We start from the raw sequence: 19775 nt of genomic DNA on the forward strand, positions 1-19775 counted from the left end.
TTATAGCAAATGCACGATAGTATTATCTGACCCGAGACCAGAGCTGAGTCAGTGTGTTGTAGTGCGTTTTGTGGTTCTGTATCATCAACTGGTTGTGCAAGAATAGTCTCAATTTATCGTCACTTTGGAAACGGTTTGCCTCCCAGCCACGGGAGCACCAGAGCCAATGGGACGTGTCCTCTGGAATTCCCAGTGAAGACAGCTGATTTCGCACAGAATGGATATATGTAACCTGCATACCACTTTGCCATGCTTTTACAAGGTGAGCCACTAAGGGGCCCGGTCAGATATTTTAAAGGGTTTAATATGTTTAAATATCCAAAGCAACACCTTTAACCCTTTTACAGCCAAGTGTTTTGTCACAGATGTCATCCCACAGCCATGCCTTTTACGACCGTTTTTGCTGTGCTATAAAAAAAACTTTCAGGGTAGCATGAAAAAAAAAAGTTCTAGACCTTTGACAGCATTCTACATTTTCATCCTAACAAAACAAAAAAAATAAGTGAACATGTAAAATATAAGTGATTTAAAAAAAAAAAAAAATGTATTCTACCTTTAGAGGTATTTTTCAACAATAGAAATGTTTTAAATGATATTACCTTACATACCCTGGGATAAACTAAAAGGGAATTTTTTTCACAAATTTATATTAATTATTGAACCTACAGTATAGTTATTATACTCAACAGAACATAAAATAGTAAGAAGAATGTACTGTGCAAACAGCAACAGCAGGGTTGTCACCTCCTGATACAGCACCACTGTATTTTGCTGGTCCGTGACAAATGCTGTAGTCACACCCCAAAAGGGAAGGGAGCCTGTTTTTGAATTGTAGAGAATAGACAGTCTGTACAGTCTGTACTCAGGTGTCTGTGGTGCACTGATGACAGTATTACAGGTGACTCCCTGAAAAAGGGCCCTGGGCCTGTGATAGCAAATTACTAGGGCTGCTGCTTTGCCTGTATCTTAGCCTGAGGCTTTTGCCTTTGCGCTGGCCATCAGAACCTAAAGTTTCCGCTTTGTCCAGACGTTGGTCAGTTGTGAAAACCCCCTCTGACTTTAGCAGGAGCTGGTTGTACTGGTCTCTGAGGCTGCTGGAATCTTGGCCACCCAGTTTGCTGCTTGTCTGTGTACCGAAGGAGACTTATGGAAGCTTATGAAACAACCTGGCTGAGTAAGCCTGCTTGAGAATGCTCTCTGAAACCCTGCACTGTTTATTCGGGCATGTAGCTTCTTTATTTAGGCATGATAGTTTTGGTGTTCATATTAGCAAGGCAATAGAGGCATCTACTGAAAGTCAGCCAAGTTGAGTTTCTCTGCATCATGCATGCTGTACAGTGTCCCCATGGAATGTGAAACAGAGGGCGCTGTAGCCGGATGACCCCAGGATGAATGGACCTCAAAAAGAAAATCTGGGTGCACTGGTGGAGACAGGAGCGAGATTATCCTAAAAAATGTAGTGTTTCCACACCTCATCTACCAGCCACAGAACTTGTAAGGTTTCAGTGGCCTTCTTAATCAGTGGCAAAAGCTTTGCTGATAAGGAAAAATGCGCCACTGGTACTGCGCTACCTGCATTTCCCTCCTCAGAGGGGAAATCTTGCTCATTCATCTCCTCAGAGGCGGCAACAAATAACAGATCCTCTTGCTGCCATTCTGCATCCGCTACACCTTGCTGCTCCATAGGCGCAATGGGAGTAGGTGGAGTGGTGTGTTCACGCAGCAGCTCGGCTAGCACGGTGCACTGGAGGCCGCTGCCCAGAGCTCTCCGATCTTAGACCGTTGCTTTCTCCTCCTCCTCTTCTTAAGAGGGGGAAGCAGGAGGAGGTAAAGGAGAGCTAGAAGCTTTCTTGCTCTCCACAGCTGTCAGGTGAGGATGCAGCCCTCTCCCTTTGAGATGAGGATGGAGGGAGGAAAGAGTCCTGTCCATGCGGAATGGACGAAGATCTCTCCACAGAGCTGCGAGACATTCGCTTTTCCATGTGCTTAGAAAAGGATGCATAGAATTCATAAGAGTTGTGGTTGATGGAGTGCCTCCTTGGAATGCTTTGGACCCAAGCAGACAATGCACCTGCTGCATTTGTCCTCCATGGGGAGACCAGTCTTGCGTAGATCGCAAGAATGAAAACACGGCATAGTGTAACAGCAGTGGTGCAAAACAACCGCTCAGCTGTACTACTATAATGTTACTGCAGCAAGTACAGTATACAGTACTCATAACCAAAAATGAACCTTACCAGCAGTAATGCTGCCTGTGACAGGCAATAGCACCTGAATAATGTTAATCAGGTATAGTACCCTAAGCGGGTAACCTGAACCGCTGGGAGTACAAGCCAATGCAGCCCTAAGAGCTTTTTGGAAGTTATAGTAATAAAATAATGACTTGGATCGCATTATTGAGGAGTTTGGTGATAAAATGAGTGACCAGGAGAGGATTTATCAGTATGCACATCTATAAAGAGGTATGTGAAAAATACAGCGAACAAGGGGTGGAGATACAGTACTGATGTCCTTTTTACCATGCAGTGCCTTTTAAACCTATTTTACTTTGAAAAAAAAAAAAATTAAACAGCGCATGTAAAATAAATGACGCGTGTGAAAATAAATTGCACCTGACGCGCCTGAAAAACGCTGAATAAATGGACTGCAAAGGGTTAAAGTTATGAAGGTAGGCTGAAATCCTATGTTGGGATTTAAAAGATATAGACTTGGGACATTTCTTCACATGGAGTAGTGAGGGTATGGAATGGGTTACGATGTCATTATCATATTGACATTTCTAGCACATTGTAGACAGTATTATCACAGCGTCAAAGGGTATGAATACTTTTGAAATAGCATTTTTTGTGTTTTGCAAACAAAGTGCTTTAATAAATAATTGTATACATCTATTTTATTAAATTTTTTTTCCTCATCCACTAAAGCAAAACTTTTGCTACAAAAGATTTTTCCTATAATGATTTGTTTGAGAGATTTCTAGAAAGTGTAAATTTCCATTGGGGTACATAAACTTTTGACTACAAGTGTATAATGGGGATTGATTTTATTCTTCATACAAGGGCAGTAAAACGTGATTGACCAGTATCTGGGTAACAGATAGCGAGTGTTGATTGTGTGTGTGTGTGTGCATATATGTATTTAAGTATTAGGACTGTTTTTCATATTATATCACATGCTTATTTTACTATAAGTACCAGATGTTTCACTTTTAAATTACTTTAGCCACAGCGGCTACCAAACAAACAAACCAAAAAAACTCCTGACAGAATACTGTAGGCAGTGCCATTTACCACCTGGAAGAACCTTTGTGTGGTTGAGAGTCAGAGCACCATCCAAACATAGGAGGCAGTGTGATCCAGTGGTTAAAGTCCAGGGGTGTAGCCAGAAAGTCACTAGCTCAAATCCCACCTCTGTCATTGACTGACTCACTGTGTGACCCTGAGCAAGTCACTTAACCTTTCTGTGCTCCATCCTGCAGATCAGATATTAAATCAAATGTCCTATTGGAAGTGCCTCTGCATATAATGCACAGTTTACAGCCTACCTCTGTAAAGCACTTTGTGATGGTGGTCCACTATGAAAGGCACTATATAAAAATATTATTATTATTATTAGGGTGCTAATATAAACATTTATATATTGTCGAGGACTTGCACATAGTATAAAAACATTTTAAATTAAGTTTGTATTTGGAAACCAAGATATGATCAATCCCTTGCGACTGATTCTAAACAGTAACTGTTTATAAACAGACAGTATCCTACAGCAAGTGCTGTGCCCACAATTTTATTTATTGTTTTAGTATAACAAATCTAAACAATTTTATGTATTATTTGTATTGGTCATGTGGATGATGAGCAAAAATGTCAGTCTCTGTAGCAGTCCGAGTTTCTCCAACAACGCTCTACCAACAAAAGATAAACACAAGTCAATGCACTAGCAACGAAAGGTAAACACTTATGCTTTTTTAAAAATTTTATCAACATCATTGTGGTGCATTTACTTATTCAAATAATAAAACAATTAAAATAAATGCATGTGGTTTCTTCATTTGCTGCATTTATTTATCCTATTTTTAGTTATCACTTGAGTCATTGCATATTATAGCAGTTTTTAATTGCTGATGTTACATATATAATAAAATATGAAGGGATAGAAAATAAAATGTACAGTATCTTATTCCTGTATATTGTATTACTTGGTGATATTACTGACTTTAAATGGGACGTTTTGCACGGCACACACTGTTCCACTCAAAAAACAAAAAGAACAACATTTCTGAGAATAAAACTTGTATTTTATTTATGTTATAGGAGAACCTGCAAGGGAATAGGCTCAGAGTTGGTTCAGTTCTGGTGCCACAAACACATTATCTAAAAAGAGCAAAGAGTGTCTGAACACAGTCCAAGGACCAGCAGTCCTAAAAGTGGCCTACCCTCCCCCAGAGGGGGCTCTGTGACTGCTTTGGTTTTCTGCCAAGTACACATGTGGGCAATGCCCCAATTCAGAATCAAAACAGGAACAGACAACAGCAACCGGAAGTTGCCATTATTACTCGGACAACAAATATCTCTGACAGAATGCTGAGGCAGAGGATTCTCAAATATAATTTTTCACATATCTTGCAAGATCTGAACAAACCATGCAAAAAGCAAAAAAATTATGTGATGCACATGTATTGTTGTTGTTGTGCTTTAGATTTTAAGTTGTGTCTTGCACATATATTCAGGGCATTTAGGTCTTACTATATACAACATATTCTATAGTGAATCATAATGATCCATTAGTATATTTAGGAATGTGTACCTCTAACAGCAAGCTAGTTGTAACGTCTAGATCTAGCCCCACCCCAAGTGAGAGAAGGTGGTTCATTGTGTTACGTATGGGGCGGCATGGAGTTGGAGTTAGATGCACTCACAAGCTACTGTAGGTGATAATTTAGATTTTAAACTTTACTGAGCAATGTTGTGTTATTGTATTACACGGCGAGATGCACCACTGAACTAGAACCAGTGGCTCATATAACTCGAAAAATACAAGTTTGGACTAATGTACACAATTATATTACACACTTTCACACCTCAGGCACGAACATCACATTATTTTCCTTATTCTGAGCTTTAGTGTAGTCTGTGAGAGTGTTGTGTGTTGGCATTCTTAATTAAAATACAATGCTGTTTATGACTGAAATTATTAGTATTGCTTAATTATTAGTTTTTTTTTTGTTTTTTTATACCGGTATTTATTTGTTGTTAAGTAGATTTTACTGTATTTTTCTGCAATTAAAACCTTATTCCCTTCTCAAGTAAAATGTAGAGCCATGCATTTCTTTGCCACAACTGAATCAAGTTTAGATGCCCTAATTTAAAAACATGTATATTCTGGTGACAGTTACCTGAAGCTCAAGCTGTAACCTGCTCTATTCAGACTCGATCATTCGTTTACGGACAAGATTGCCGTTAGATAGGATTTCCTAACTATGTTAGGATAGGATAAGACACTATCCACTGCTGACTTAGGAAATGCTTTTGTAATACCAATTTAGTAAAATCCTATCCCAGCTATGAAAGATAAGATAGGAAAGCAAGTTAAGAAATTGTTCTGTAACACGGCCCCAGGAGTTTACTTTGTGTGTGGAGTTCATCACACAAGGAAAGAAACAATCTTATGAGTGCGTATAATTCTGATTATGTGTATATCACATGTTTAAATGGTAATAGCTGACCTACTTTTCTAATCTGACTGTTTGTACATTTATGTTATGATCTGCAGTAAATACACCCAATGTTTAATAATGATTGTGTTATTATAAACTGTTATTTGATATACTGTTATTTATCGGCTTCAGCGTTCCTACGGTGTCAGTGAATTGAAGAAAGAAACCCTACATGTGAAATATATAAAAGCACAAGCTTCAGGTCTACAAGTACTTTTACAAAACCCTGTATTCGCCCCCTAGAATGAAAGAGTGCAGACTGCCTGCGGAGGAGACCCAATGGAAGAGTATAGGAGGCTGCTGCCATCAGGCCCAGAAGTTTCTGGAATGTCAATACGTGAGAGTTGGGAAGGCGTGAGCTGGCTCTTCACATGATTCACCGTTGAAGGTGGTCGGTGACCAGTTCCGTGTGCCACTGACTGTGCTGGAGACTGAGGCAGTTGTGTAGATCAACATTTCACAAACTGGGCATCCTGACACAAAAGAGGGTCGCAAGGCTATTGCAGGGTGGGCCGCATGACCACAAAAAAATACTGACAATCTTAAGATTAGGGCTTCTGATTTTAACTATCATTGATTTGTTCTGAATACTTTAAACCCATCCAACTACTAAGCAGTAGCAAATTCTACATTTCTATTGGAGACACTGCTTTCAATATTTAAAATGCGATTACAATTACAGTAGGGGGCTTGTTCGCAGGATTTAACCACCAGGTGCTTATCCCGCAATTTTCACGTGGAGTGCAAGTGAGTCCACATTGGCCACTCCCATGAGAATAGTGTGTAGGGGGTTATATGTGCATCTGCAAAGTTTAACATGTCTTTTTGACATGCTTCAGTGAATAAATAAGTTGACAACAGAGTAAAGTTGTCTGCAGTTTTGTTTTTCACTGGCAGATGGCATTTGTCCCTAAGAAATGTGCTCAACAGACCGGGTCATCTCTATACACAGAGCTGAGAGTGTAAAATGGATGCCTGTGTCTATCTAAAGAGAATGGAATGAGGGTATTTATTTGTTTGTTACAGATTGTAAGGAAACCTTGTCAGGATTGGTACTGGTCAAAACGACCTACTTATTTATTGTACCTACACGTCACAGATAAAAATGCATATCAGAGCGCTATACACCCATGGCTAGATACAGTATATGATGTAACTGAAAATTTGCGATGCAAGTTTTCTGATGTATAGGTGCTGGATAAAGATGTTGGCATTGATGAGGGTATGAAGTGTGTCTGCTTTGAAATCTATCACACAAACAAATATTTCTAAGAAGTGATAGGTCTTCACAAGTAATAATATTATTATAATGCTGCAATTGTAAAAAATTATTAGTTTTTTATACTTATATAATGCTCCATTATATACTATGTTGTGAACTATATTATAATGCTACAATTGTAAACAAACTGATGTTATTTCAAGTTTTTTATAATAATAAAGTGTGTATTTTAAATATAGCAAAAATTGTTTTGAAAACTGACCAAATTGCTAATTGAGGGCTAAACAAAAAATTAAATAAATAAATAAAAAAAACATTAGCATTTTAGAAAGTAACCGAAAACAATAATTTTATACGGTATTTACAAAGCAAAAGCCCTGAGGTAAAAAAACAAAAAAAACCACTTGAAAATAGATTAAAAAAAAAAAAAAGCACTGAAAACTAAATCAAAACAGAAGCCCTACTTAAGATTATAAAGTGCTAGCGTGGGTCAAAAAAGCTTTTTTAAATGCTCAGTTTTTTTTTTTTTTCTGTTTCACATGGTTTCTCAATTTGCCACGATCTGGACAATGCTATGATTATTGCTACAATCATTGGCAAACTGTTTGTTTGCAATACTCTACTTCCAGCTCCCAGAACTGCCTGTGTTGGCTGCGAAAGGTTAGATGCAAATTTGTCAGACAGTAATATGTGTTTCTACATATATCTGAAGAACAGACTTGAAAGTGGAACTTAAAGAAACAGGCGTTATTTACAAATCAGTGGAGTCTACAAGTAGACAGTACATATACTATACGCAAGTTTTCGATGCTTCGTTCCATTTCTGATGTCAAAATTAAATTTTAATTCACACAAAACAACCATCTTGAAGCAGAAACACAAGTGACAGAGGCTTGCTGTTGATTTAATCAGGGGCTGGTTTTTCAAAACGTTTTATCTGGATCAAAGTGATCCGGATTTTGTAATCCTAGATTTTGTGATCGATTTTGATCCGGTTCTTCCGAAAATGTCACTGCTGGATTACATTTATCCAGATAACAAATAATCACAATTAAGAAATTCAGTTTTTTAAGTAGACTAGTTCTTAATTTTATTTATTTATTTTTAAAAGAGGCCTTATTTATGATATAGCCTAATTTAACAAAAGAAACAAAAATGATTGTGGTAATAATGATTAATACACAACTTTATTTTATTTATATTTTTTAACAAAATCTAAATCACTTTTAATGTTAGTGCACATTATTTATGCCTACTTTAGAGAAATTAAATAACTAAATCTAAATTGAATACAAATAAAACTAAAAAAAAGATCTGTGTTTTTAGACATCTTCATCGTCTTCCTCGTCGGTCGGGAGTCCAGCATCTCTCAGATAAGCTTTAAAGAGGCATATGTGAACGTATGCATATGCTTTTTTATTAAAGCTATACCACTAAATATGTGTTTGTCTTTTTGCTTGCATGGATACAAATCCGGATCACAGTAATCCCGATCGCACAAAAAGTATTCCTGAAAACCGTTGCTACCCCCCAAACCCCCCACCCGTGGATCTTGTCCCACATACACTTTTAGAAAGGCTCCTGCGTCGTTGACTGAAGGCATAACGATTGTCCATGCTTCATTTAGCATGCCCATGTAATATGTACAGTAATTTTACCTGATAACGTAACGGGGGGAGGGTCGTCCACATTTTCAAAGGGAGGGCCTAGCAAAAAAGTTTGAGAACTTGTCTAGATAATTGATCATTCTGATGCACTTGTCTCAATGGGGCCAGGATAGCTTCCATGCACTTCGAGAAGGCACAGGGAGCTAGGTAGAGACTTACTAGCAAGATACAGATCTCATATGCTGTTCCCTGAAAGGTGAACTACAGGTACTTCCTGTGCGCTGGTTTTATGGGAATATAGAAATAGGCATCTTTGAGGCCCATCATAGTGAACCACTTGCCTGGCCTATTTGACTACAACAGCTGTTGCATTGTCAACATTTTGAACCTCCTTTGTCTCAGATACAGGTTGACCTGTCTGAGGTCGAGGATCGGTCTCAGGCCACCATCCCACTTGGGCACTAGGAAGTACCTGGAGTAGAACCCTTCTTCCAACTGCAGGGGGTCTATCATGCAAATAGCCCACTTTCCAGCAGAGCTGATACCTCCTGTGACACCACAGCAGCATCCTGTGGGTCCATGACTGATGCTGGAGTCACGCCCCAAAAGGGAGGGGGACCGTGCTTGAATTGCAGCGAATAGCCAGTTTGAACGGTAGTAAGCACCCAGATGTCTGTGGTGCACCAACGGCAATAGTCCAGATGGCTCCCTAAGGCGGCAGCAAATTCCTAGGGCTTCTGCTATTTAAAGCCTCTGCTGCAAATAGACACAGGCTGGATCTGAAAATCACCACTGGCAGCGGGCGCAGTCGGCTGTGCAGGTCTTTGAGGCTGCTGGGTCAGAGAGGGGATATGGGAGAGACGGTAGGCTCGTCGTTGAAAATCGACCGCCTTGTTTCTCCTACTGTAGGCCAAGGTACTTGCAATATTGTAGTGGCAATCTTGATTAGTGGTATAAGCTCTGCTGACAGGGAAGAACTGAACAGCAGGGGATATGCTGTCAGACTCCATGTCCTCATACAGGAAAACGAGTGTCTTGGTCCTGCACAGTGCTGCTAAGCCCAGCTGCACTTGTGCTAAGCACTAGGGTTGGACGATAATGGCATTTTCAGCTATCGATTATCATCTGTATATTATCATAATCATGATTAATGGTGGCATAAATAAAACATTTATCAAATTTATACACTTGAGCAGCATGACAAACACCAGTCTAAGTGACCGAGTTTAGAAGAAAAAAAAAAAAAAATAGACAGTGTATGCATATTTTTTAAGTTTTTGGTGGGTGCCCAGAACAAACGTGAGTATAAAATTAAACATCTATTGAAATTTGTATATTAATAAATCATGCAGTTTTCCTATAAAATACTTTTTTTTCTGAATTAAACATTTATGTTAATTCAAGTGCGTTTATTTTCATTAAAAAAGTGCCACCAAATGTATTACTGGAAGCATTTGTTTTCTTTACTTTTGTGGTGAATCTGCCATTAAGAGAATCAAACTATCTTTGTGCAGGGTGTTAATTAGTTTTATAGTACATGGCACTTCTAAGGCAGTAGGGGGCACCCAGACGCGTAGCACTGAAGGGGGGATCCCAGTGGGAAGTTTTTGAAAAAAGTGGTTAAAATGGTGCATTCTGCTGCATGTTTGTATTGTTTAAGCATGTACTATAGTAGTGGTCTGTTTGTAATGTCTGACAAAGTACTCCATTAGTGCAACGAAGGAGCTTTATTTCAGCACTGCTCACAGCAAGACAAGATCAACAAGAAGTACCTTTAATTGTGTCCACTTGTAATATGGGAAACAGCATGATGCAGCTCCCATCTGAGACAGCTCTTATGATTACATGTTACTGTTAATTTTTCAGTAAAAACAAGTTTAAATTGCATCGAGTTTGTTCTACTCTTTACGATATGAAATGCCCCACAGCAAGCACATTGTAGATATTTTCATTAGCACAATGATCTAAATGTAAGATTTTTTTTTTTTTTTACTGCAATCAAGTAAGCTGCAGTGCATTCTCAGCAGTACTTCCAAATTACAGTGCCAATTATTTCTATGCTTTCTGCTTTCACCTTAAAATGGTCAGTTTGAGAAATAAACTAATTTTCCCTGCAACAGCTGACCCTGCTTTAGTCCAAAACGCAGCTACATACTGTTTTTCATTATGGTAATGTCTTAAATTATCATGCACGCTTCTTTGGCTGAGATATTATCAGCTCATTATTTAACTAGGGAACCTGCTGCGCAATTAAATCATCCTTAAACTCCTGACCGTTAATTATATAAACCAAATCTATTGTACCTGGGATAGTTGTGGCTGCTAAGAGGATGCGACAGGCTAAATACATCTGTTTATGTTTACTCAAAACTTTATTTAGGCGCTCTTCAACTTGGCTGGTGAGAAAACATGCTTTACTAGAGTACAAATTTTTTTTTTCAGCTTGATACGGTAACCTTTTCACTCAACATACAAGTCACCCAACACACAAACCTTAAGTCTATTTCTTTTTTACTGTTTTTGTTCTAAATTTCTTGAATGCAACTGTTCATTTTAAGCTACATTTTTACACAGTACTACTTACTCGATTGGTCACCATCGCAACTGTTGTAAGAAACTGGCGTTACCATGCTTCTCCAAACTTGCAGGCATTTATATACCTGCAGGCATTTGTATATCCTGACAAGAGATCAGCTGATATCCCACCTTTCTTCTTAAAGACGTACAGCCTCTATACATGAACTCCCAAAATGAGAAGCATCTATGGCAGGGGGTGTCCAATCTTGGTCCCGGAGGGCCGGTGTCCCTCCTGGTTTTTGTTCCAACTGTGCCCTAAATTAACTGGACCAATTACGCTTCTAATAATCACTTAATTGGTCCAATTACATAATTTAGGGTACAGTTGGAACAAAAACCAGGAAAGACATTTTACAATATAATAACAAAAGGAATATGCTTTTTAGATTGGATTTGTATAGCTATTATATACTATGTACAGCTTTTATGTATTATACCTTAGTGTGTGATAATAGAACAAAAAAAAATGTAGTGAATGATAATACCCTAAAATAATCGTAACATTTTTATATAAAAGTAGCCCGCGCAAATATAATTTTAGACGGTGGATTGCCCCGGATGCCGGCTTATTTTGAAAACCCTTGTTTGTGTGTGTATGTCTGTACTATTAGGAACATACTGAGATTTGTACATCGCTGCTTGTATGCAGACAGTTTAAAATAAACCGCCTATCCTTCCATTATAAATGAACTAGCAACACCATGGGTGTGTAATATATTATATATATATATATATATATATATATATATATATATACACACACACACAGAGTACCGTGAAAAAGTATTTGCCCCCTGTCTGATTTTCTGCATTTTTCACATTTAATTTGGTCAGATCTTTTTGTGGGTTGTAGTAGTATATAGAGGGAGTCTCAGAGAAAAAAATGACACCAAAGTTTGGTGCTTCTTTCATTTGTTTGGTGTGCGAGGTAATCAAACTTCAGGTGTGAAAAAGATATTGCCCCCCCTAGTTAACTCAACCCAATTAAAGGGATAATTAGGGGCAGCTGTTTGAATACTTTGGTTAACAATCAGGCCTGATTTGGGCCAGACCTGCTCAATATATATCTGACTAACTTTGGCCCTTACCATCACAGTGAAGTTGTCAGCACACAGGTTCTAGAGGCACATCATGCCATGATCAAAAGAAATTCCTGAAGACCTCCGGAAAAAAGTTGTTGATGCCTATCAGTCTGGAAAGGGTTACAAAGCCATTTCTAAGCCTCAGGAGCTGCACCAAACCACAGTCAGAGCCATATTGTCCAAATGGAGAAAGTTTGGGACAGTCATGAAACTTCCTAGGAGTATCCGTCCTGCCAAAATCTCTCCAAGAGCAGGGCATAAAATCAACCAGGAAGTCAAAAAGAACCCTAGAACAACATCCAGGGATCTGCAGGCCTCTCTTGCCTCGGCCAAGGTCAGTGTTCATGACTTCACCATCAGGAAGACACTGAGCAAAAATGGGATTCATGGCAGAGTAGCAAGGTGGAAACCACTGCTCACTAAGAAGAACATGAATCCTCGTCTCAAGTTTGCCAAAAAGCACCTGGATGATCCTGAAGAGTTCTGGAACAATGTTCTATGGACAGATGAGTCAAAAGTAGAACTTTTTGGCCAACATCTTCTGTGCATCTTCTGGGCCTGTGCATTACCATCATTGGTAGCATCACGACCCGTTTGTTTACTTTTTGTTTTGTGTTTAATAAATCTTGCGTGCCTGTGCCGGCGTTTCAACTCCAACTCCCATGTCTCTCTGTCTTGCAATGCGGATACCCACACTTGGGGCACAAGTACCTTGTCACAATACCGTTTAAATGTTGGTCAATGTGAAGGAATCTTCATAAAAGTGCTATATATTGATGTTCAATTCAAATTTGCCGTTTTGTCGTCATTCTTATACAGAAAAATGCCAAACCCTATATTAGTGAACACCCTGATATAACGAACATTTCTCCAGGTGCCATGGGGGTTTGTTATAACAAAGTTAGCCTGCATGCTGCAGTATAGTACTCATGGTTTCACTGTAGTTTATAATACAGAAGCAACTAAGTTGTACAGGCGGGATTAAACATTTGCCATATGGTTGTGTTTTAGTTTTCTTTTTACAAAAACATTCAATTTGCATTTTAAAAAAAAAATCCTGTCAATGTACTTTTCTAAAGTGAGTTAGTATTTTTTTTTTTTTTTTTTTTTTTTTACTTTTCTACAGTTTGTATTTTTTTTATTTTACAACAATATTTGTGTTTGTTATAAAACCAGTCATGCTTTGCCAGTGTACAACTTATTATCAAAATGAAACCATGATGCAAGTTTAAAGCCTGAGCATACCGTTTAAAATCAATACTTACTGTAACTTCCCAATGTACACAATTCTCACATAGATCATGTTTTACGCCTCACCCACAGTTCAGTGCCACTTCCTTCCTATGAATATTGATCATTTTTCAAGATTATCGCTGTTAAAATATTATCGATTATTCTTCCAACCCTAAACGCACACTTTTTTTTTTTTTTTTTTTTTTTTTTTTACTGTGGATTAGCTTTGTGGTTGTATTGAATTCTATAACTTTTGCAAGTGTGTGTGTGTAATATATATATATATATATATATATATACACACACACACACACACACACACACATATGGGTTTCATAATGCAGACTTACTGAAAGTCACGAAATATACAGTACATTATGTTTATATGACAAATGAAATGTGTTTATTAATTTGTTTGTTTGCTTACAGTGGTGGCCATATTTACTGGTAGTTTTTGGGAGATTTTTTGGGGGACGGGGCTTTTATAAAAAATAAATGATATATTCCACAACAAAATACATTATATAAACAGCTGCTTAAGGCCTTCCTGTTGAGATATTGGGTTTTCAATTCTGATGTAAGGTTGTCAAACTGCAAGCGCTAAAACACAAAGCGGTCATATTCATGCCTGCATATGGCCGTTCTATTTAGGCAGAAAAGGGTTAAAACACACTTGTCTCAAATATAACACTCGATTAGATTTCCAAACTTCTTTGACTCTGGTGAAGCTCACTTATCCATCTACCTGCCAGAAATATTGTACGCACTTACAGCACTGGACACCGCTGAGCACATTTTCTCTTATTAAAAGTAAACATTTGGTGAAATATGCTGAAATTTCAATACTGTTTGTCAAGATGTGATAGTTTGTTTGAAAAGTCACCATAACCAGAATCAACACAATCTGAACTTTACCCTAATACCCCTTGTGATTTCAGTTAGCTCTGGTCATATCGCACTAATAAAACAAATTATTAAGTGCTTGTTTCTTTAAAATATTTTTCAGACATTTTTGCTGTGATCTGCTTTCTTTACAAGAAAGACTACAATCCAGAACTCCCTTTAGCATACTTCTGTGTATGTGGAGCTACAGTGGTCAATAGGGTAATACACTCACATGCAGCTCATCATTAAAGTAACAGCACCTAAATAACATATACAATTCTAAAAACAGAGAAACAGGTTGGAAAGCAAACATTCAAGCAAACTCCCAAGTCTCATAAATATTTCTATTACGAACACAGAATACCAAGAAAAGGTATGGTTAAAATTGCTTACCCAACCTGGAAGGAAAACAGTTATGCACTAAAAAGGTATGACATCAGAGCTATTAGTTGATTGTAGGCAGTACCATGTATCTAAGTATAAAGGGCTACTACCTTCAAGGCATAGTACCAAGACTATTTAGCAGTGTTAGCCCTAATGACCATTAAACAGAACATACTATTCCATAAGCCCCTTTATTAAGTTGTACCTTTATAAGTATACATTGTTCAATTGTGTACTGCATATCACCTGATTTGGTGAGAATGCTCCACCAGGCTACACACTGTTAAATGGGGTTTAAAACACTACCAGCAAATGTTCAATTCAGACACAAAATGGTATTTGTTGGACAGATTCATGACATGTAAAAAATACATCTGTATTTTTTTCTGTTAATCCATCAAGAGCAAACCCCCATAATATTCTCTGAAAAACATACACAGCTAATATTACATATCACTTTTCTGATATTGGCGTACATATACAATGCTCAGAATACATGTATAAAACACATTCTAAAGTAAAGCTTGGTTTTCTGTCAAGATGCAATGTATTTCCTATTCAAAACGTTGCACTAGGAAACCAAAACATTATTGCTTAACAAAACAGCTGGAAGAGTGGTACCATTGTCTTGCCGTGACAGATTCTGTTGAAAATCCACTCCATAATTAAGGTTATAAGAAAGCCCCAGGTGGAATTAAGCAGAAGAGATCAAGAAGCAATCAGAGAAGTGTCTACTTAATTCTAGAAAGAACTGTTTATCATGTCAACAAAGTAAAATATTGAATAAGGAGAAAGGTTCTTTAGAAAGAATTTGAGTCAGGGTCTTTTTTCTTCTACCTTGTACCCGGGAACTGATTTTGGAGGAAAGGAACGCTTGGAACCGTCTTTAGCTGTTCTTGGCTTCAGCTTTCCTTGTATGGTACCTTCTTGGATTTCTGGGTGGCTGTCTCCATCAGAGGTGTTGCCAGAAGAGCTGTCCTGTTAAGACAACACTGAATGTTATATTTTCATCAAGTTTGTTTACCTCTCCCAAAAACTGCAAATCATACATCAGGCACCAATTCTAACAAAGGCCACCTGATTATGGGGTGCAACATAGGTTCAAGAGGATATAATATGCTCGCTGAAACAATTTTTATACCATACTTTGTTTCTGTGGCCTTCTGGCTACCTGGGTCATAATCCTGCACTGTGAAAACATGTACCTGGGTCATACTCAGGTTAACCCTAATCCATGCGACCCACCTCGGGATGTGGGTCAATACACTTTTTTCAATACACACCTGGCTTGAGCGAGAAAAAATGCATGACGGCAGACGAAATAACAAACAGCCACGCCTGCGTGAAGGTTTCACTTCTGCAAGAAACGTTTTGGTTTATTCTGTTTAGCCATATTTTTGTTGCTTGAGACACACCATGAGCCAGATTGCAGCAGTGATGAATAAATGTTTGCTCTAATCAACATCTGGGCCGACGATTCAATCCAGAGAAGCTCAGATGGAAGTCTGTAACAAGCTGCTTCCAGGGCATTAATGCGCACATTGTTTACTTTAGTCTGTCACCCACGCCAACCCTGCTTTATGAAAAGCAGTGTGAAATCGCGTAGCTGACCCACGTGACAGCGGGTACTGACCCGGGTAGGTTCCAACTACAATAGAGCATGCTAGTGTGAAAGGGGTTTAAGATTGTTTTCAATACTAAAAACTAAAAACACAACAACAACATTATTCTAGCCTACTACACTAAAGTAAAAACAGGCTTTTGTTATTTTGAAATACCACTGCTTCAGACTATTACTAGTGCTTAATGACAGTAACAACATTTTATTTTGAATTGGTGTTGAACCTAAACCCATTCATGGCCACACAGCAACACAAACCTACTAACTTTATTTTTAAAAATAAATTAAATACATACATACATACATACATACATACATACATACATACATACATAAATAAAACCTGCCTGGTTCTCTCTTGTCTTTTTTAAATGAATATCATTTAATTAATTCAGAATAAAAAGAAACTAAACTAACAACTACCTAGCCTACATTATTTCATTAACAATTTTTTGCCCAGTATGATCTGTTGCAGACATGCTGCTGCTAATATCAGCTACAGTAAACAGTGCTGTTCAGACTATGGGTCAAACCAATGTTGGTGCTGGGTGTGTTTTATTTTGTTCTTTGTTGTTCTTCCTTTATCAGTATAGGACTTTTGGCATCTACTGAATGACTTTCCATTTTTTATTAAATTGTTAACTATTTAAATGCAAAACCATATACAATATACAGGTAGTTTGCCTCTCCTGTGTCCTATGGGTTACGCGTCTAAGGTCTCAATGAAGGTACAGTTCAACGAGAGGAAATAAAAACAAAAAAAAACAGTACTTAAAAAGATCACAAAAATCAAGTGCGTGCGAAAACATTTTTACGATAAATATGCTATTCACTTTCTCCCGTCTCTCATTCGTTCTTTCTCCTTCCAAACACCCACCTCAAAACACACACACTTATATACACGTGGCCGAATCAACAACAAAATGAATCAATTCGTAAACAGCCACATTCTGCAGGGATAGGGCTTTAACCCTATCCACACTGCCAAACAATAACAAAAAAGAACATTGTTTTAAATAAACGTAAAACAATACATTTTAAACAATAACAGTACATCCCCACAAACTATTGTTTTAAATACATCCCAAAATAATACACCAATGATAATAACAACAATAATAACACTGTGTAACAATTTTTTTTTGTTTTTTGTTCCTGGGTAGTAAGTGTTATTTCCTAATTGTTTATGCTTCAAAAGTATAGAAAATGGCTATTATTCCCCACAAACTTTGCTTTTGTGACCAGGACAGTGATATTTCAAAATATCACTATTTCCAATGGGAAAACGGGCAAATGTGTGTCTTTTCGTTCACATAAAGTCAGAAAAAAACAACATATGAATCCAAATTAACATGTATTTATACTGTAAATTTACAGTATAATCGTATAAACTACTCACTTCTAAATCGTTTGTAGTCAGTTTTGTATTACTTTAGTATAAATACATGTTAATTTGGATTCATATGTTGTTTTTTTCTGACTATGTGAACGAAAAGACACACATTTGCAAGGTATCCCAATGTATGCTTCTGTTGGACACATTAAATGGTGATTTCTTGTTTCTTTGAAAATATATTTATTCAGGGATACAAAAGCAGTACGTAACTGTAACAAACTGAACTTGCTGAACTGAGTTTGTTTTGGAACTTTTATTTATTTTTTTTATATTAGAAAACAGAACAATAGGGGGATTTTAGGAATGTACCATGTACATAGATTTACCATAAATAAGGGTGTTTAAAGGAATGTACTATATACATGTATTCAACATTAATTGTAGAGTTTTACAATTCCATAAATTAGGGTTTGTAAACTTTAGATGACCACTGTATACGCACACACACCGTATAATTCTATACTCTAGCAGCTTACAGGATTAAATTTTCAGGTGTCTTGCCAAACGGACAAACGAACGTTTATACATATTGTGGCGGCGGCAGACAAAAGTAACACACCAAAGCCAGTTTTGGGGCCAAAATAGCGGTAACAACAACCACTGTTTATTTCTTCCTTGAGAAATGAAGGCTCTGAGAAATGAGATGGGAGGCTGCTAGTAAACAAAGAGAAAACATACGCACATCCAAAGTCTTTCAGGTGCAGGGTATGAAGATGTTGAAGTTAAAGAAACATAGTACCCTCACAATTCTATAATATGCTCCAAAGTGTTTACAGTTTTTATTATACCCAAGATCACCAAGAGCTCTTGGGTATAATAAAAACTGTAAACACCTATAACCTCATTGCGTTGCAAATACTGCTGCACTGAGGTACATGTTCACGCTGACAATACAAGAACATACTGAAAAATAAGCGACATTAAACTAACTAAGAAAATGAACTGAGACACAAGCAATCAATTTCTGCGGCTTGATATAGATATAGATGAAATAGATGCACCTTAATAAAAAGAGTGCTTAATACGTTTGCCAGAGCACTGTGCTTTGCTGGGCAGCCACTGTTTATTGCAGAGGTATGTTATTGGTGACAGTACTGTCCATCAGCTAAAAGACTGTCTGAAGCCGGCAATCTTAAATTGTAAATATTTGACAGAAAATGGTGACGCTTCAGTTGGTAGACTTATGGAACACATTGATGGAAATCTTCAGTGTGATTTTTGACGCATCTCCCAATGGTGTGCTGATGTCATGTTCACACCTTCTGCAGATACTAATTCTGTCAGCACAGCAATTGTCCAACCATCTGCAAAGTACCAGCTAACTTGGAAAATGTGGCTTTGACTTGCACAGATTCTGCTTCACCATACATGCCAGGGACATTAAACCCATCAGAAACTACTACACATCATATTCCAAATGTAAAGTGTGTATACTGAGATTACCCCCCCCGATTTTTACCAATGTTTCAATTCAAAACAACTAATTTTTTTTTTTTTTTTTTACTGATTTTATCCCTATTTTAATATATGTAAAATACTCAAAAAAATTGCCAGAATTATTTTGTTCTTTTTAAAAGATAAAAACCGAAAACGCGGAACACTAACCACACCATACTACAGTAGACCCCTTTTCACTTCAGTGAAATGTATTGGAAAGTGTTAACTAACATGTAGGGTTTGACATATTGCATGTCCCATTTGTTTTAAGGTACTCCTTTACAAAGACCTACTACTCATCACTACATACGTGAACATCAATTACACATTTCTGAGTACAAGGAATTCTGTTTGTTAAAAGCACACATTGACAGCATTGTGGGAATGCTAATGCAGTTACTGAACATGTTATCATTCACAAGGATTAGCGTTATATCGTATGGCCAGTCTTCAGGGAAAATTTGTCATGTGCTTAGTGATGTCATTGATGACATCATATGCAATGCCAAGTGTGACGGGGAAACATACACATAAGGGTGCAGACACAAGGTTGCGTGGCTACCTTATCTTGCAATTTCCTAACCTTTTGGACTTTTGCAACGAAACATTCACATT

At 37.6% G+C, this 19775-nt stretch overlaps 1 protein-coding gene across 1 annotated transcript in view; it reads right to left on the reverse strand.

Moving 5' to 3' along the window:
• Window positions 1-19775, reverse strand: part of phf10 (PHD finger protein 10) — a 107183-nt gene that overhangs the window by 24011 nt on the left and 63397 nt on the right. The window contains exon 9 of the mRNA XM_041250722.1: window positions 15544-15684. Coding sequence (XP_041106656.1) covers window positions 15544-15684 — 141 coding nt within the window. The remainder of the gene's footprint in view (window positions 1-15543; window positions 15685-19775) is intronic.

This window comes from Polyodon spathula, chromosome 5, assembly GCF_017654505.1.
Source record: "Polyodon spathula isolate WHYD16114869_AA chromosome 5, ASM1765450v1, whole genome shotgun sequence".
In the NCBI taxonomy this organism is placed as follows: Eukaryota; Metazoa; Chordata; class Actinopteri; order Acipenseriformes; family Polyodontidae; genus Polyodon; species Polyodon spathula.